Source organism: Macaca fascicularis, chromosome 7 (assembly GCF_037993035.2).
Source record: "Macaca fascicularis isolate 582-1 chromosome 7, T2T-MFA8v1.1".
In the NCBI taxonomy this organism is placed as follows: Eukaryota; Metazoa; Chordata; class Mammalia; order Primates; family Cercopithecidae; genus Macaca; species Macaca fascicularis.
Window position 1 is genome coordinate 52,403,320 of NC_088381.1, and position 19,635 is coordinate 52,422,954.

At 46.7% G+C, this 19,635-nt stretch overlaps 1 protein-coding gene and 1 long non-coding RNA gene across 2 annotated transcripts; both read left to right on the forward strand.

Moving 5' to 3' along the window:
• The first annotated feature begins 10,254 nt into the window (after positions 1-10,254).
• LOC135971853 (uncharacterized) lies at positions 10,255-12,044 on the forward strand. The gene is made up of 3 exons (XR_010588179.1): positions 10,255-10,718; positions 11,163-11,566; positions 11,843-12,044. It is a non-coding gene; the product is annotated as an uncharacterized lncRNA (long non-coding RNA).
• A 2,161-nt stretch (positions 12,045-14,205) lies between these two features.
• Positions 14,206-18,302, forward strand: LOC135971852 (golgin subfamily A member 6B-like). Its single transcript, XM_065548209.1, has 4 exons — positions 14,206-14,411; positions 14,495-14,598; positions 14,688-14,841; positions 14,928-18,302. Exons 1-4 carry the CDS (start codon positions 14,237-14,239, stop codon positions 15,224-15,226), a joined length of 732 nt encoding a protein of 243 aa, XP_065404281.1. The 5' UTR covers positions 14,206-14,236; the 3' UTR covers positions 15,227-18,302.
• The last annotated feature ends 1,333 nt before the right edge of the window (positions 18,303-19,635 follow it).

The window sequence follows — 19,635 nt, forward strand, 5'->3', positions numbered from 1 at the left end:
GCAGCAGTTCAGGCTCCTGATGACAAAGCTGGTTCTGATAAGTAGTTATTTTGACATGCACAGCAGCTTTCCCTAGAAGTCTTGTGTTCCAAGGGGTTCGTTTAGATCACAGGAAATTGAAATCGAAGTTTAAAAGGCTCTCTGCTGACAAAATGTGGTATATCCATCAATGAACTTCTACTCAGTAATGAAAGAAACAAACTACTAAAACCTGTTATACGTCATGGACTAACCTCTAAAACATTAGCTAAGTAAAAAAAACCAGACAGGAGACCACATATTGTATAATTCCATTGCTTTGAAATGTCCAAAAAAGGCAAGTTGATAGAGACAGAAATGGTCTGATTTACCTCAAGAGGTAGGGATTCAAGCTCTCTGGAGTACATGTGATACAGACCTGAGAAAAAAGAAGGAAAAGAAAAGAAATTTAAACATAAGTAGATGAAATAATACTTCTCCCTGAATATAAAGAAAATCGCATTCTTTTTGTAATAATTCGGAAGACAAAATATGAAGAAAAGTCTTTAATTTTGCCACTCAAAACATTCTGGTTTGTTGCTTTTTATATTTCTTTATGGGTATAAACATTTTTAAAAGTAGAATCACAATATATAGTCTTTTGTCACTATGTTGTGGGCATATTTCTATGGCAGTAAATATATCCTCGGCATCATCTGTTTTAAAAGCTCAATGTATATATTAAGCTAATCATTGCCACCCCTGAAGTAAGTTGTCTTTTATATATATATATATTCTAATGGACTTGAGCAAGCATTTTTGGACTGAATTCATAGAAGTAGAATTTCTGGAGGAAAATAACATATAAAACAGTTTGAGGATTTTTAAGAAATTTTCAAATTATCCTGCAGAAAAATTGGTTCAGTTTATACTGCCACCAACAGGAGCAGAGCTCCAGTTTCCCCCTTCCATTTGCCCTCTTTGCTGGTATTTAAGCAGAAAATCTCATTGTTTTCATTACATTTCTTTGGTTTCTAGTGCTTTCAATTTTTCTTTTCTTTCTTTCTTTTTTTTTTTTTTTTTTTTTTACTTTTTTAGATGGAGTCTTGCTCTATTGCCCAGGCTGGAGTGCAACAGTGTGATCTTGGCTCACGGCAACCTGCATCTCCTGAGTTCAAGCCATTCTCCTGCCTCAGCCTCCCAAGTAAATGAAATTACGGGTGCCCACCACCATGCCTGGCTAATTTTTATATTTTTTAGTAGAGACAGGGTTTCACCATGTTGGTCAAGCTGGTCTTGAACTCCTGACCTCAGGTGATCCACCCGGCTCGGCCTCCTAGTGTTGGGATTACAGGCGTGAGCCACCGCACCAGCCTTGAATCTTTTTTATATGCTTATTGGCCATTTTTATTCCCGTGGAAAGTGCCTGTTTTCCATTGCCTATTTACTGGCCAACCTCCAAAGTCACAATTCACTTAATTTTTATCTTGGTGATTGAAAGCATTTAACTTAGTGATTTTAATGTAAACAGGAGCAGGACAGACTGTAATTATCTAGATCTTGCTCTGTCACCCAGGCTGGAGTGCAGTGGCGTGATCATAGCTACCACAGCCTGGTACCCCTGAGCTGAAGCAATTTCCCTACCTCAGCCTCCCAAGTAGCTAGGACTACAGGTGTGTGCCACCATGCCCAGCTAATTTTTAAAACTTTTTGTCGAGATGTGAATTCGTTATGCTGCCCAGGCTGGTCTTGAACTCCTGACTTAAAGTGATACTACCACCTTGGCTTGCCAAAGTGCCGGGATTACAGGCGTGAACTACTACTCCCGGCCAAGAGCTCATTTTGTTTGCTAGTGGTGTTCTTGGTATCTTTTCATATTTGAGGCATGGGTGCTAGTGCTGAAGTATTACATTCACCATCCGGGGTTTACAGGACCTTTGTTTTAATATTGAACAGATAGAAGTGTTTAGTTCCGCATTTTTGCAGGTATACAGAATGTGCTTACCAGGCCTCTGCTTTATACCCATTGAAAGCAAGAAGTAATACAGTAAAACTTTGCCTGGCTAGAGGCTGTGAAAGAATGGAGTATTCTGGTTTAATTCTATTAACTTGGAAGTATGAAGGTGAAAAGAATCCAAAACTTACATTTCCTGTTGAATGCAATTTGAAAACATAGCCAACGATTCCACTTTTTTTCTCTAGTAAGTTTGGACATTCTGATCTACTTGGTGTTTTATTATAGAACTGCTAGTGTGCCTGTGACTTACATTGTGAAGATACGTTTTTAAAACTTGAGAGGTAAGAGGGTGTAAATCGTATTGTATGAGATCAGGCTGGATGAGAACTGACACTTGTAAATATACTTTTTAGACTGAATCTCTGAATGCCACTTTTTTCTTATTTAACTCATAAAAATAAAACACATTGGATGGAGGGTGGGAGTAGGAAAGAGATTTATGTCTTTTAGTTGTATGTCATTCTTTCATGTCAAGACAGAACATTTGGTATCCCTGGCTTTGGATCTACAGAAGGAAACACATTTTTCTACCTACTATATGCCAGAGGTTCTTGAACATCTGGAGGGATTACTGCAGCACAGATTGCTGAGCCCTACTCCAGAGTTTCTGATTCACCAGGTCCAGGGTGGGGCCTGAGAATTTGCACTTATAAAAAGTTCTCAGGTTCTGCTAGTGCTGCTAGTCCAGAGACTACATTACTGAGAGCCACTCTTGTCTACTAACTGTAAATTGTAGAACTCTAGGAAATAGCTTAGTTTGGTGTGGGAAAAGAAGCTCACAGGTTATGGAGCAAATCATGAAAGATTCAACCCTTGATCCCAGCCTAGTGTGGAATTCAGGTAGCAATACACAGTGACATAACACAGTTCTTGGTTTTCATGACTATAAGTCATAGCCAAGTATCAAGTGAGAAATTCAGTTTCATTTGCAAGGTTTAGAGAGGCCAGGTGATTCTAGAAAAAGAGGCCTTGTATTTGCTTTAAAATGGAAAAGAGCTTTGAGTGCTTATTAAATTGAAAATTTTGTGTTTTTCTTTATTTTATTTTATTTTTTTGGTGATGGAGTTTCGCTCTGTCACCCAGGCTGGAGTGCAGTGGTCTGATCTTGGTTCAGTGCAACCTCCGCCTCCCGGGTTCAAGTGATTCTCCTGCCTCAGCCTCCCGAGTAGCTGGGATTACAGGTACCCACCACCATACCTGGCTAGTTTTTGTATTTTTAGTAGAGATGGGGTTTTACCACTTTGGCCAGGCTGGTCTTGAACTCCTGACCTAAGGTGAGCCACAGCACCCAGCCCAAAAGCTTTGTGTTTTTAAAGATATTAGACATGTTTCTTGTTTTAAAAAAAATCTTAATAATGTAGGAGAATAAGAAAAATGTTTTTCCAAAAGAGAGAAATCATTGTGATTATTTTACCTTATTGGAATGTTGGATAATATAGCCTCCTTCATTAATCATCAAACATACTATGGATTTTCCATTTTTATAGGATTTGTGTCTCAGTTGAGGTAATACTGGTAATTATTGTACTCCATTTGAAGATGAAAAATGTAGGCCAAAATCATAGACCATGCATAGAAGCTGGATAATGAAGACAGCACTGAGGAACATGTGGACACACACACAGAGATACACATATGTACACAGAATAAACACATATATTTTTTGAAGTTTATTTTTAAAGTTTTAAAGCAAAAGCTGGCCCCTCTCCTCTCCTGGAATGGGCAGCCCATCCCATCTCCTGGATTAAGCAGGCCCCGCCCCTCTCCACAAGTGGGTGGGGACAGCAGTTGCAGAGGCAGTTTTCCTTGTGATGCCACAGGTTCCTCTGGACACACTGCTGCCTAGCCACACCTCCTTTCCCTTTCATCTTTCTCATTGACCAATGGGCTTGGAGCATTAAGGCCACGCCCCTATTCTGTGTTCTAGTGGGGCCCTGGTTACCCCTCCTCTGGCTCAGTCACACAGCTGCCTGGTAGATAACTGGAGGTGTTTGCTGATGTGGCCCCAACCCTGCCTCCCTCCCAACCCTGTGATGTTAGAAGAAACTTGTCAGAGCAAATTGGGAGCAGCCAAGAAAAAGGTAAAACGAACCAGGTCTTGGCCCCTCAACCCAGCCAGAGATCCCTTCCAATGACCAGACCTCTGCCAGAGTCCATACCACTCCTGAGGCACACTGGGCTGGGTCCCTCCACCCCGGCATCTCTGGGCTCCCCGCACCAAAGTCTCAGCAGTTAGCCCCACCCCTTCAGCAAGCAGCCCAGCTCCTGCCCTCTCCAGTCACTCCAGGGTGACTTTGGACGGGTGACTCCTGGGGCTCCCCACTCCATACTCGGCCCTCACGCCCTGCTGCCACAAGCCCGACCTCCCTGGGTTCTTTGGGCTCACCTCACCAAGAACCTGGGTCTTGCAGCCCCAACACCCGCCCATTGCCAGTCATCCCTGGGTGACTTTGGGCTGGTGATTCCTGGGGTTCCCTGCTGTAGACTCTGCTCTCCTCTCCTGCTGACCCAAGCCCAACCTCCCTCGGTTCCTTGGGCTGGCATCTCCAAGGAGCTGGGTCCCAGCCCTATGTCCCCCTCCCCCATCATTGATCAGCGACTCAGCCATTGCACTGATGTGGTTCCCCCTACCCTAGGAGGAGTGGAATGTAGTGATGTCACAGTCCCCCTAGGAAATGTCATTACTGCTGCAAGACCGGCCTTTGATCTTACGCTCTGGTTGCAGCACAAATTTCCAGCTGGAAGGGGAATGGGGACTACAGGACCTAGGAGCAACAGGTTTCAGGCTGCCTTACTCCCTTCATATAGACATTGACAATGTGAAAAGCCTACACTTCACCCATGAGCTCAAAACGTTGACAGTGTCTCTGGGCGGCAATGGGAGAACAGGTTTGGGTTGGTTTTCTCCCAGGCTTCTACTTTCCAGGGAGACTTTAACATTACTTTCTGAGTTCTCCACCTCATATTCTTTCTCCATGGTTCTGGGACCAGACTGCCCTTCAGTCAGTGATCTCTGAAGTGAGATTTGCTCATCTTCTGTGGAATAGATCTTGGGAAACTGAACTTGACAGCTTGAATCTTCCTCATATCATCTCAACCTGGGTACTTTGAGTGCCACAGGATAAATGTGGGAGATCTTTCTGAAGCATCAGTTTCCCTTGATTCTCTTGAGAGAGAAAAAACATTAATGTACTTAGGGATGACTGTCACATACGTTTCTAAGAGTACACCAGACTTCTCTCTGAAATGAGGCCTGGGTTGTCCTCTTTCTGATAAATTCCCAGATTTAACAAAAAAGCTGCCTTCTGCCATGAGGACACATTGACATAAAGTTTGAGAGGTACTGGTGTACTTCTTCACACTAACAGATGTGTGAGGATGTATGACTAAACCACATAGCGTACAGTTCCTGCCTACTTAATGTTTACTTTTCTACCTCTGCTTCTGGTTTTGGTCCCTGGAAGCTGCTGAATCGTGGCAAAATCCCAGAGCTTGGAGTCAGAAGACTGAATTTAAGTTCCATTATTGCCACCCCCCGACTTTTTTTTTAGCCATAATATCAATCCCTCTCAGTCACTAAGTTATTGTGACAACACCTTGTACAGTTGTTGGTGGCATTAAATCAGATGGTGTATAGGAGTATTTTGTAAAAACTGTAAAGGAGGATGTGGCTGTAGGGGCTGGTAGTCCTCATGAGTATGACTGCTCTTCTTTCCCACAGCTAAAAGAATATCAGCAGAGGAGCAGCCCTGGTGTTCCGGCAGGAGCAAAGATGAAAAAGAAAAAAACTGGCCGTAGCCCTGAGACAACCACTTCTGGTGGTTGCCACTCACCTGGGGATGTGAGTCTTGGCTGGCCAGGCTCCTGGGTACAGGGGGTCCAAGGGGCAGTAGAGGGTAATTGTTAAGATTGCCGGGTACTGGTTAAGAATTTTGGGTTTGAATCCTCCCTCTCCATCTGCTAGGAATCTGATTTATGGCAAATTGCTTGAGCTCTTTGGGCCTCTTTTTTCACATCTGTAAAATAGGGGTAGTATTGTTTGACTTCCATTTGTGAAGTTTAAATGAGATTTCTTATTGTTTTTATGTTAATCTTTAGTACATGGCCTGCTGTAAACACCCAGGACACCCAGGAAATGGTCATTGCTGTTTGATTTTCCTCATCCCCAGTCTCAAGGGGAACCTGGGCCAGTGAGCACAGTCACTTGCCATCAGGCTGTCCCTTTAGGAGTCACCAAAGGGGGCTCCAGTGTGTGGCGAGGAAACCCCAGGCACTAGGAGTAAGAGAAGATCTAGCTTGCTGGGTGACCACAGAAAAATCACTTCTTCCCCTGGGCCTCAGTTTCCTCCTCTGTAAGATGATACTGGATAAGATCAGTGTCTTTCAAACTTGCTTTTTAGCTGGAGCCCCCTTAGTTCAAGTGAACCCTTACTCAGAAGTCTGGTTTTATTAATGGAGGTGGAGGTCTGGAGCATTACCAGATTCATCGCCCACATCCTGGGCCTGAGGAGAGGGGTCCAGTGAGTGTGTTAAGAGCTGCATTGGTCAGGTGACTCCACTCTGACTGCATCGCTCAGCGGACTTTTCCATCTATTTGTTCCTGCCCCTGGCAAGGCAGCAGGTGGTCACTTGGAAGAATGGCACAGGCCATGGTTTCAATCTCCTCTGCTCTTCCTCAGCATTTCGTTTTCCTGAACCCACATCTTCCTCCTACCCTGACTTTCTTGCTTCTCTCTAAGCCACTTCTGTCTTTCTCCCCCTGCCCTTGTTTTCCCTTGTCCCCTCCTATAGATTCAGGACATTCTGAAGGTGCTGGTGTCCAACCTTAACCATTCCAGTGGGGTAGCGCTCCCCCATTGCACAAGTGGAAGGTGAGGCAGTGCCAGGACCCCTCTCTGGCTTGCTCTCTCCAGCTGTGCATGCCCCTGAGGCTTCTCCGGTTTGGGGGATACTTTGCCTCTGGCTTATTTTATTTTGCTGCCATTAACCTTCAGCCTGTTTATGTCTTCTTCTTCACCTGTTTGATTGATTGGGTTTTTTCCTTCCCTGCATCTTTTATTATCTTGGAAATGGTGAGACATACCTTAAAGTTTAAAAGTAATTTGGGAATAATGTACAGAGCAGACATGTGGGATTTGGGGCTTTATTTTATTTTATTTGAGACAGGGTCTCACTCTGTCACCCAGACTAGAGTGCAGTGGTGTGATCTCGGCTCACTACAACCTCTCCCTCCCAGGTTCAAGCGATTATCTTGTCTCAGCCTCCTGAGTAGCTGGGATTACAGGCACCTGCCACCACACCCGGCTAATCTTTGAATTTTTAGTAGAGATGGGGTTTCACCATGTTGGCCAGGCTGATCTTGAACTCCTGATCTCAAGTGATCCACCTGCCTCAGCCTCCCAAAGTGCTGGGATTACATGCATGAGCCACCATGCCCGGCCCTTTGCTGTTTTTATACTTTCTCTATATCCATAACTGTTTCCCATGTAAGTTTTTTTTTTCTTTTTTAATTTCTCATTTCTGTTACCCCTGCATCATCTGCTACCCTGAAGGATCTGGAGGTAAGAGGCCCTGGGCCGAGGCGCAGTGACCCTGTAGGCCAGTCCTCCAACCTCCTCTCACAGCGGGAGCTGGGTGCCCCTCTACCAGCTGAGACAGCCCACACACACCCCAGCCCTAATGATTGTTCTCTCTACCTCTCCCCGCAATCCTCCTCCTACTCCTCCTCTGTGCATGTGCATCAGAGCCGGAACCAAGAACTAGCAGTAGCCCTGGACTCAAGCTCCGCAACCATCAATCAACTCTATGAAAACAGAATCATTGGTAAGAGTCCATTGGGGTCCCCTGATTCCATGCTGCCAATCCTGGGCTTTAGTTTCCCCTTGGGACTCTGAAGAAAGGGGCGGAGGGCCTCTGGTGCCAAGGACAAATGGGGAGCTGGAGCACCCAGTCCTCACCTGGGAGAACCCCAGAACAAGGAGCATGCAGCATGGCTCTTCTGTCGCTGTCCTCTTTGCCAACTCTCTCTTCTTCAGACACCCCTGCTCCAGTCCTTGCCACACACACCCTGGGGTTGTCACCTCTCAGGGAAGCACTAGTCTGACTGGTTGTCAAGGACCCCGTATTTCTGTCCTGACTCAGTCCCTAATTTGCTCCTTGAGTCTGGACAAGCCACCTCTCCTCCTTGGGCTCCTGTTTCTGGAGGAGGTAGAGCATCAAAGGTCTCTGTTAGTTCTGAGAGTCCGAGATTTCAAGGTCCCTAGAATGGAAACCTCAGGGCCAAGGGCTCCTGTCTGTCCTTTTCTGTCCTGTATCTCTGCTGTGAAGACCCGTACCTGGTTCATACATGCTCATTAAATGTTTGTCAAATGAACGCATCTTTCTAAATCACAAGCTGGCAGAAGGGTGGGCCTTTCTCAGACTCCGTCTCTAGAGGTTTGTGTTACTGTCCTTTTGAGAGAATCCAGATTCAGACTTTGAGTTCCGTGGCTGTGGGCAAAAACCAACAAAGACCCAAATCCTCTGTCTTTGGGAGCTTGAGGAGAGTTGACCAGTTCGTGTTGCCACTGGGTCTGAGAACTTTGCCTTTAAAATCCATTCCTGGCCCCTGCCTATTGCTTCCTCATCTGGGGAATAGAGTTGAGGGGGCCCCCCTCAGTCACCTGAATTTGACTCTCCCCACAGAAACAACAGAAGGAACAAGTGAAACATCAGCTGGAAGAAGTAACATGATTTCTCTGCACACAACATGACTGCTGGGTTTGGGGGGCACTCAGATGTAGAGGCGCCAGTCTCGTCTCACCCACTCCCAGCCTGGGGAAGAAGACTCACCCCTCAGATTCCACCCCATACCCACAGGGTCCCTGAAAACCTGGTCCCATGGGTGTGCCTGTCCTGGGGCATTGGTGGCATGCTGGGGGCATGTCTCTGGCTGTGCCATCTCTGCCTCCCCCGGGTAAGAGCTCTGTCTTCCTCTTCCTACAGGAAAAGAAAGCAAACAATGACATACACAAAGCACAGACGGAGCAGCTAGAGGTGAGTGGAGGGTGGGGAGTTTTCTCCTGTCCTCCGGAGAATGTTTCTTTCCTTCTCTTTCAGCACTTGCTTGGCTTTTCTCCCAAACGTTCAATTCCAGACAATCAACATCCTCACAAAAGGCAGACTTGAAGACCACCCTTTACCATACTAAACGTGCCGCCAGACACTTCGAAGGTGGGAATCTGGGCACCCCGTCATCCTTCACCCTGGCACTTTGACAAGTCTTTAGGTGGAGTCCTTTGAACCTCATCTCAATCTCTCATTACAGAAGAGTCCAAGATCTGGCCGGCCGCCTGCAATCCTCCTTACAGCGTATTCAAGAATTGGAGCGGGCTCTCTCTGCTGTTTCTGCACAGCAGTGGGAAGAGGACAGGGTGAGTCCAACCAGCTGCCCCGTCCCCTGGCAGCCTGGCTTCCCAGATGGAGGAGAGAGCCTAAAGGTCCCTTCTGCAGGATGCAGTGTCCTGCCCAGAAGGCAGCATGCTCATTTCTCACTGCTTTTGTGTATGGTTGGTAGAGGCAGCCTGGGGCTGAGTCAGCTGCTGTGGGTGAGTTGGGGGCACTGTGGGGAGTGAACACTGGATGCAAAACTCGGAGGCCAAGTGCCTGCCCTGCCCTTACCTGGCTGTAGCCTTGGCCAAGTCCTAGGTGGGGTATTGGGTACTTGTACTGTGAAGGTACAGAAGAGTACCTTTAGTATGTCACCATTTCTGTAGAGAGAGGAAAGATGTGTGTGTGTGTGTGTGTGTGTGTGTGTGTGTGTATGTACTATGATAATATACATGAAATATGTCTGCAAGGGTTCATAAAAACCTCAGGAGAGAGTAACAGGGTGGCTGGGAGACACTTCCCTTCTGTACCTTCTGAGTTTTGAACTATGTGAATGTATCCTCTTTCCAAAAAGCGAACAAAAGATTAATTTCCCACTTCCTACCTGTGCCCCTACCCACAACAAGAAAAATGGGCTTAGAGAATTGGGTATACCTGGATGTTCAAATCCCAGCTCTGTCTGAGTGATCTTAGACAAGCACTTAACCTCAAATACTGCATGTTTTTCATGTACACAATAGAGGTAATCCTAGTAACTGTCTCATATGGTGGTTGTGAGGATTGAATAGGATTGTTAGCATGGTACCTGGTGAAGCACTCCGTTAAGGTTCAAACAGTGGTAGTAATAACACTAGCAATATTATCTGATCTCTCTGGGCCTCTGTTAGCCAGCTATAATTCAATCTCTTTCCCTGTCCCTTCCAAGTTTACTGAGTTCTTTTAAAAACCAGGCCACGGGCTTGGAAATGCCTTGATCTTTACTGACCGAGTTGTATATTGAGCCTAGCCCTAGCCCTTTTAAGGGGCACTGCCCGGGCTCCCCACATCAAAACTTCTCACTCTTCACCATCCAGTCCTCGAGCCGCAGTGAAGCAGTCCTCCAGCGGCAGTTACGGCAGACCTTAAAGGAGCGGGCGCTGCTGAACGCACACGTGACACAAGTGAGGCTTTGCAGAGGGAAGGATGTGGAAGGAAGATGACCCCAGGTGGCCAGGAGCAGGTGAGGACCAGTGACAGCCCTTCCTCACTTCTGTGACCATTCCTGCAGGTGACAGAGTCACTTAAACAAGTCCAGCTAGAGAGAGATGAATATGCTCAACATATAAAAGGAGAGAGGGCCCGGTGGCAGGAGAGGATGAGGAAAATGTCGATGGAGGTGAGACCTGACCCTTCAGCCCCCACCTTAGATGGGTCACTGCATCTTTCTGGGCATCTGTAAAATGGGAATGGTGTGACCTGGGAGCAGGACTGGCATCACAGGGCTGTGGGGTGGCTTAGAATGCCCCAGGCAGGTGGGTGGATGGAAGGGATTTGAGGCAGTGGAAAAGAGGTCTGTGCCAGGATTCAGCAAGTCTTGTCATCTCCATGAGCCTCAGGGTCCTCATCAGCAAAGAGGAAGGAGTGCCCGTTGTCAGCCACCCACAGTGCTCTCTATCTGACATGGCTGGGAAATTGGCTTCCATCGGGTGTGAGGAATCATTAGCAGTGAGGCCAAGTTTGGGAAGCCTCAGAGGAGCTGTGCGTCAAAAGTAGGGTTGGTTTTTTTGAGAGGCGGGGGTTGGGGAATCCAGAGGCCCTCATTGTCTGCTTCCTTTCTCAGCTGAGCCCCCATCCCCAGTGCCCCCAGCAGGGCCCTCTGAAGTGGAGCAGCTACAAGATGAGGCCAAACATCTGAGGAAGGAGGTGGAGAGTTTGGTGGGAAAACTCCAATCCCAGGTGGAAAACAATCAGGCCTTGAGTCTCCTGAGCAAGGAGCAAAAGGAGAGGCTTCGGGAGCAGCAGGAGAGGCTGCAAAAGCAGGAGGAGAGGCTGTGAAAGGAGGAGGAGAAGCTGCGAAAGCAGAAGGAGAGGCTGTGGGATCAGGAGGAGAGGCTGTGGGAGAAGGAGGAGAGGCTATGAAAGCAGGAGGAGAGGCTGCAAAAGCAGGAGAAGAGATGCACACTCTCCCAGAACCACAAGCTCGACAAACAGCTGGCCAAGCCACAGTGCGGCTTCAAGGAGCTGGTAGGTTGCCCCACCTGGGGAGCCTGCCCTCATCCCTAGCCCTCCAGGCCTTTGTTTCCCCACCTGTAAAATGGGGCAGTGTAACCCTCACATGACATGGTACTGCTAAAGGCACCTGTGAGCCAGAGCTCATCAGGCCCTGCTCTGATGGCTGTGGGGGAGAGGGGATGATTTTTCTAACCTGCCTCCACCCTTCCCGCTGACATGGGAGACAGACACCAAGTTCTGGGGTCTCCAGCTGCAGTGGATGGCCACTGATTGCTTCTTTCTGTCCAGAACATGAGAACAAGAGCACACTGCAGTTGGAGTAGCAAGTAAAGGAGCTGCAGGAGAAGCTGAGCAAGGTGAAGGAGATGGTAAGCTCTGCCCCATCCAAGAAGGGCTGGGAGACAGGTACCAGCCTCTGGGGAGGCGAGGTGCCAGGCCAAAGGCAGCTCCAACTGCGGGGCAAGTGACCTTAGCACGCTCCAGGGCAGCCCTATGTCTGTTTCTTGCTTCCTGCCCTCTGACTTTTAGAGGTGGGTAGCCCTGGGCTCCTCCCAGGTCTGGACATCATCTTCCCAGCTAGAGGCATGGATTCCCCCAATCATAGGGGTGGAGACAGTGGTATAAGAGGCTTCTTATGCTGGGCATGGTGGCTCATCCCTGTAATCCCAGTACTTTGGGAGGCTGAGGCAGGAGAATCACTTGAAGTCAGGAGTTTGAGACCAGCCTGGCCAACATGGCAAAACCTCATCTCTACTAAAATTACAACGACAAAAAATTAGCCAGGGATGGTGGCACATGCCTGTAATCCCAGCTACTCAGGAGGCTGAGGCATGAGAATCACTTGAGCCCAGGAGGTGGAGGTTGCAGTGAGCTGAGATTGCACCACTGCACTCCAGCCTGGGCCACAGAGTGACGCTCTGTCTCAAAACAAAACAAAAAAGCCTCCTTAGATTCGAACTGGATTCTGGCCTCAGTCCCACTGGTCACCATTCAACTACTTTTCATCTCTAAGTCTCTGTTTCTTTAGCTTCAAAAGGAAGTTAGCATTTTTCTTATGGAGGTGCTGGGGATTAAATGAGAGAACACATAGAAAGCATTAGGCATGTCGCACACTTAGCAGATGGTGATTGGCTCCCTCAGCTTTTCCACCAGTCTGTGGCCTACAGTTTAAATGGTGGGAAGAAGACATGAGATTTGAGGCTGGGGAAGGAGGCATGGGGTTCTAGGCAAGGGAGGAAGTCTCTAAGGCCTGGAGCAAGAGGCCAGGGGCCTGGGCAGGTGACAGAGCCCCCACAGTGCCCTTGTTACCCTATTAATGGGCCCAGAATCTGGAAGCCAGCCACCACGTGCCCTCCTGCCTAGGGCCTTCCTGCAGCTGGAGCTGAAGAGCCAAGAGTCTCAGAGTCTGCACAGCAGCAGCGAGACTAGTACCTGGGTCACCCGCAGCAGTACGTGACCACCTATCAGCAGCTGACCTCTGAGAAGGAGGCGCTGCACAGGCAGTTACCACTACAGACCCAGCTCATGGACCTGCAGCAGCAGGAAACTCGGGGCAAAGCGGTGGCTGAGATGGCCTGCCAAAAGTTGCAGGAGACCCAGGGGAGTGAGTTGCTGAGGACGGGGCCCCCGAAGGGGATGACCTGGCAACCTCTGTGCCTTCTCACTCTGTTTCCCGTCCCATTAGGAGCACCTAGAAGCTGCCAGCCAGTGGAACCAACAGCTAGAGACCCAGTTGAGCCTCATGGCTCTCCCTGGACAAGGTACAGGAGACCACTCAGGGGAAGAGGAGAGAGCCCCAGGAGGAAGGGGGGACTGTCAGCAGCATAGGATCAAGGAGCTGGAAGAGACCTTTAGAACATCTGGTCATTTTGCCAACTGGGTGTCTGCACTAAGTTCGGCATCAATCGGGTGACCTCCTGGCAGCAGGGGGCCACCAGGTTGCCTAAGGATGAGTGAACTGGCCCAGATCAGAAAGGGAGCAGGTCAGAACTCCCGCACCAACCGGTAGTGTGACTGTGCCTGGGCAATATAGCAAGATCTCGGTTCTTAAAAGGAAAAATAAAGAACAGCAGCTCATTCCCCTCTGGGGAGGGGCTGTCTCAGGGTTACACAGTGAGGGTGGGGACAGAGGTGGGCCCACAGTGCCTCCCTTGTTGGGTTGTCTGAGGACCCCTCTGGCCACCTCCCCACAGGAGATGGAGGAGGACATCTGGACAGTGAGGAGGAGGGGGTGCCTCGGCCTATGCCGAGTGTCCCAGAGGACCTGGAGAGCCGGGAAGCCACGGTGAGTCTCACTTTCCCTGTGCCCACGTTGCCACCTTCCTCTGTGGTCCCTCCCAGGCCCCCTTATGCTCTTGGTTTCCCCGCCTTCTGATTTCTCTGGACCTTCACCCCTTCCGGGAGCCAGTGGTCAGACACCATTTCACCTGTGACCAACAGGTGCACTCTCTGAGGCCCCAAGGGAAGGGGCTGTGCTCCACCTCCCTGCCCCATTTGTTCTGTGTATGCCCCTACAAGAATACTCACCTCTTGCCTTCAAGTGGCATTTTCAACTCCGCTGCGGCCTGGAAGGAGCCAGAGGAGAGGCCCCAGCCTCAGGGACTGTGTTTGAGTTTGTGTGTGGGGAGAGCTACCGGGCCCTGAGGGAGGCCATGGAGAAGGTGAAGGTGAGTGAGTCCTGGCATGGGCCAAGAAAAGTGGAGGTGGGGCAGGACAGGTCACTCCCGAGATATGACCAGATTATTTTGGCTGCAGAGTGGCTTTATGGACCTCCGAAAGGAGAAGGTGGACAGGATGGAGCAGGTGGAGAACCTAAAGCTTGGATTCATCCAGCTTTCTGGAGCAACAGACGGCATGAGTGAGCGGGAGGCCACGGCATGGGCACAGGGAGCTGCAGGGCCATTGGAGGGGCCCCAGCGTCTGAGCCCTGTCCTCTTGCAGGAGAGTACATCACCATATATGGGAGCCAAGGGGCAGTGCCAAACACGCGGCACCAGGAGATGGAGGATATCATCAGGCTGGACCAGAACGAGGAGGAGATGAAGGTAGGGCATGCAACATCTTTGCGGGGGTGGGGGTCAGCATGGGCACTGGCGCTGGATCCAGAGTGGCATCTGAGGACCCCTCCATTCAGGTGAATCTACTGGAGCTGCAGAAGCTGCTGTTGACACTTGTGGGTGACCATGAGGGACATGACAAATTCCTCCCTGCTGCCCACAACCCTGCTGATGAGCCTGCTCCAGGGGCCCCAGCCCCCCAGGAGATTGGGGCTGCTGAGGAGCAGCCTGGTGAGTGGAGCCCTGAGGCGGGGTGGACAGGCAGGAGCAGGGGAGGCTCACACTGCACTCAGACCCCCACCTGCCTCTCTCCAAAGATTTTTATGAGGTGAGCGTGGTGGACAGCGTGGAGCCTGCACCAGGAGAGGCCAGGGAGGGTTCTCCCCGTGACAACCCCACCTCACAGAAGATCGTGCAGCTGCTTCCTGTAACGCAGGACACCCAGGAGCACCCAGGCTTGGCCAGCAAACCCTGCGTGCCATTCTTTTACTGGGCAGCCGAGAACAGAGATAAACATCATCATCACCTAAGAGCTGGTCAAGAAATTGAAAAAACAGCAACCAAAAGTTATGGGGTTAATCTCCTACACAATTCATTTACTTCATTTGAATGTTAGAGCTCCTCATGTTTATTTATGTTTCTAATTTACAGTTTAAATTTATTTGTAGAAAGTTAAGGGAGAGTGGGTCTTTCCCTGATGTTCACTCTGGCATCCTTCAACATTTTTGTTTTTAATTTGATAATTGTAGGTCATTAGCTCGCATATTGAGTTTGCCTTTACATGGTGGGAGTTCAAACACACAAAGACCCACTATTTGCACAAAACTATTCTTGCTGGTTTGGAATAGGCTGCCATGCTTTTTAAATGTTATTGCAGCATGTATACTCATTACAGAATTCAGATAAAATTTGCTTATGTTCTGCTATTATGTTTGATCGATTCCTAATCACAGTGAGCTCTTCATTAGCTCAATACGTGGTTTGCCCTCAAGTGCACACTGTTTCTTACTTTGTAATATGCCACTGTGAGTACTGACATTTAGAGTTGTTTAAAGGCCGAGAACTGGAAACAGATTTTCCCCTATTTTCTGTGTATTGGGGATGGGAGTAATAACATTTTGGGGAGCTTTTTAAATCTCACAGAAAAGGAAAGTGGCCTGCTCTGGCAGGTGTGTGCAGGATAGAGTGTGTTTCATTTGTTCTGGTGCCAAGAATGAGCGCAGTACTATGGTAGTTCCCTTAGGATTTGTATGTGCTCTGGGCTCATGAAGATATCGCAGCATGAGCTGCAGCAGTTGTACTCTTTCTCGATGACCTAAAAAAAAGGTATTCTTTCTGAGGAATGAAAGACTCTCATCATTGACTGTGGATGTGGAAAACCTTTTCCAGCCTAGAGCATTTATATCTACAATACATTTTAAAGTCAGAGTTCATGTTACCTGTTTTAATCACGTGACTACATGTCACAGTACACAAAAGGGCACTGCTTGGCATTCTTCTTAATGTATTTAGTAAAGATCATAACAAATCCTTTCAGAGTTTAAATGTCCCTGGAACAGGCATACAGGCTCTAGTCAAGAACGAATTCAAGTGAAGGAAAGCTGTGTGACACCTGGCATTCCTCTATGTTCATGGAGCTTCTTTGAGGCTAGAAGATTGATTTTACCATCTAGACCTCTCTGGCTAATACCTATTCTTCAACCACATTGGTTACTCTGAAATAGGAATTTACTTCTTGTCCTTGAATGGAAAATACTTTAAAAATAACAAACATTATCATAAACTAATATATGTGACAGTACTTACTTGAAACAAAAAGGAGTTTTAGTAGACAGTATTATATTTGAAAATCAAGGAGAAGTTTATGCAACTTAAAATGTTTACAGACTGCAGTACAATCTACTGTTTGTGAAAGTCAAAGTATTATGAGGAAAAGTGTCTATACAATCACAGAGTTATATTTCCTCACAAAGTTCTTTACGAAGAGTGAAATATGTTTTTATACCTCTTGGTATCACTTAGAGGCGTATTTTTTGCCATATTTATGTTCATGTGCCTATACATGATGAATGAATTATTTCAGTCATACATTGCCTAAATTGTAACTTTATGATGCTTGGGAAAGAATCAACAGCTAAAACTTCAGAAGTTCTAACGTCTATGTTCGAAAATATGTCACATTATTAGGATGTAGGGAGAGATGTGTGTGCACTCCCTGGGATGGGCATTTCTAGTCACTAGATCATCTCCATTTTCAGCATTTGACATCCTCATGATACTTTTATAAATATGACATTAATAGGAGAGCAATAATATGATTTTACAGATGGAATTACAGATTTGCCTGCATTGACTGAAAGAGTGCAAATATTGGGTCCTTGTGACTTCAACTGACTCTTCCAAATTGTATGAATTTATCAATGTATTAGATAAACCCAGTTTCAGAATGATAAAGAAAAACTGTTAGACCAAATAATGTGACTAATTAACAGTGGTACGATTTCTAGCCTGAGTATTTAAAATGGACTTAAGGTCCTGTTCTTGCCTTCTATTTTGTGAACTTGCCGCTTTTGCATTATTTGAGTTCACTTGAAAGACTGTTACTTTAAGTCCATTTTAAACCCTCGGGCTAGAAATCTTACCACTGTTAATTAGCCACCTTCTTTGGTCTAACAGTTTTTCTTTATCATTCTGAAACTGGGCTTACCTAATACATTGAAAAATTATTTCAAGGAATTTTCATAGTTCAAATCACTTCACTTTTGCCTTGATAAATATAAATGACTAGGAATGTCCTTCAGATCACGTTTAGCATCTGTAACCAATCTGACAATAATGTGCTCATCAGGTACCTATGGGTGAAATCACACACTGGCATGTTGAAGCTGAATGTCAGTCTGGAAAAGAAATGTACTGTATTAACCAAAATACCACTCTTTGTGTAGATATTTTGTCCTATGTTTCCGAAAAAGCTAGAAAGAATGGAAATCCTATGACAATAACTTAAGTCTTCAAAGTGCATACAGTCTCTTGCGATACCTCATTCAGCCAAGTATTTATTCTCTTTCTTATTCAGTATAAGACAGCTTTCAATTTGCTTAGAAGGCAACATTAGAAGGTTAGAGTTCATCAGAAATATAGAATTTTAAAATGTGAGTTCAACTGAATAAATATGAATTTCTGTAGGAACTAAGGAATCAAAATACATATTTAAAGATTGCAATATATGGTCATTATTTTTAGAGTATCTGATTAAACCTGATAGGTTTTCCAGAAATGAAAAAAATCAGCTCTAAAACCAAAGCAGATTTTTAGAAAAATGTGAAAATGTAACTCAGCCCTATCCATAATACTTTCTCTAAACCTTTATCTTACAGAGTCACTTTAAAATAATATAACTATTGAAAAATATAACTGCTATGTTAATGTTGTGAAATAAGTTAAAACATCTTAAAATATGAATACTGTAGTTTAAAACAAAGAAACTGGGGGAAGGAAAAGTAGAGAAAGGGATGTCAATTCCAGTCCACAGCTTTATTTGCCAAGTTTTCTTAAAATGACTTTTACCAATTTACGAATTCCTGTCAACAGAATGTATAATGGAAATACTGAAAGACTGTTGTCTAAAGTGCCATTATTGACTGCTACTGTGATGCTACTGTAATGTAATAAATTAGGAAATTGTTGCAAAATGCTGTTTTTGCCTTCAAATTTTGTGTGTCTTGTAAACTATGTTGTTAAAGGTATTGAGTGTGCAAATCCTGGGCACGCTTGGCATGAGATCATCGGATTTTATTTTTACAAAATTGTAACTATGCAAGTGTGTTTATTGAAAGGACACAAACTAAAAAGAAGTTACAGGAATTTTAAAAGTGGGATGAGAAAGTTATTGGGATGAAAAATGTAGAAAAGTTGTGGCAAAAGAAGTTGTGGAAAAAAAGTAGAAAAATGTTTTATGAAACATGTTTTAAAAAGTTATGAAAAGGAAGTCATGGAACTTTTTTTAAAAAAGTCATGGGAGAAAAATAAAAGCAGGCCCCTGTCAGCATAACCCTGGAGAAGTGGGGCTGGAGTCTCCACCCCCACCATGTATCAACCACCCCTTCCCAGTCACCCCTTTACCATTAGGGTAGCAAGACAAGACCCCGTCTAATGGAGGGAGACAAACAGACCCTTTGCCACCTTGACCAGGGCTGAGTCCTTAAATTTCTGGACGGTGATGTTTGTTATTTAAGAGCCAGAGGCTGGTGGAGCTGGTTTGTTTGGAGGAGGCCTGATGGCCTCTCTACTCTCACCAAAGCAACTTTTCCCTCAGGGGGCTCCCATCTTCTTATTCAGAGAGGCAGCTGAGGCAGGACAGTGGGGCTAAGGGTAGAGTAGGCGAGGGCATGGGCTGCTGGGGTGGCCCCCCTTCCCCAGTGTACATATACTATCTGTGTAACATTTTGTATATTCTGGGGGGTAGGACCACCCCCTGTATCATACATAGCAAAGGCTGGAGCTGGCATATGAGGAGGAGATTCTAATTGTTATTTACAGCTGGGAAACTTATTTATTGATACCATAGGACGGAAGAAGGAGGTGGGGATGGGGTCCTGCCTTCCTTGGTGGTGCGACTCCTGTTTATTTTGCTTTTCATTTTGGAATAAATGGATTTAGCCATACTGCGCAGCCTGGTGGGTTCCCATTTCCCTCACTGGGTCCTGGAGTTTGTGCCACTGAACAAGGAGCCCCAGAGTGTCTGAGCATGTCCAGCTGGGCTGTTGGGGACTTCCAGGCCTGTTAACTGTATGCTGTCTGGTGACACCTGGTGAATTTCATGGGGCCTGCTATGGCGCCTAGCCCTGACAGCCAACAGGCTCAGAAGCCTAATCTAGCGGTGGCCAGGAAGACAGACACCAGCACCGAAGGCCACTGACTTCCATCCACCCCAGGCGTCTTCCGTTCCATCCCCTTGCCTCCCTCTCCTGTCTGCACCCGGTGGCCTATTCTGTCTGTCCCTCTAGAGTGCTGGCTGTCCCACAG

Coding starts and splice junctions, on each gene's coding strand:
- LOC135971852 (XM_065548209.1), top strand. CDS start 14,237: ATGGGCCAAGAAAAGTGGAGGTGGGGCAGGACAGGTCACTCCCGAGAT. Junction 14,412..14,494: donor TGGAGCAACAGACGGCATGA/GTGAGCGGGAGG, acceptor GTCCTCTTGCAG/GAGAGTACATCACCATATAT. Junction 14,842..14,927: donor GGCTGCTGAGGAGCAGCCTG/GTGAGTGGAGCC, acceptor CTCTCTCCAAAG/ATTTTTATGAGGTGAGCGTG.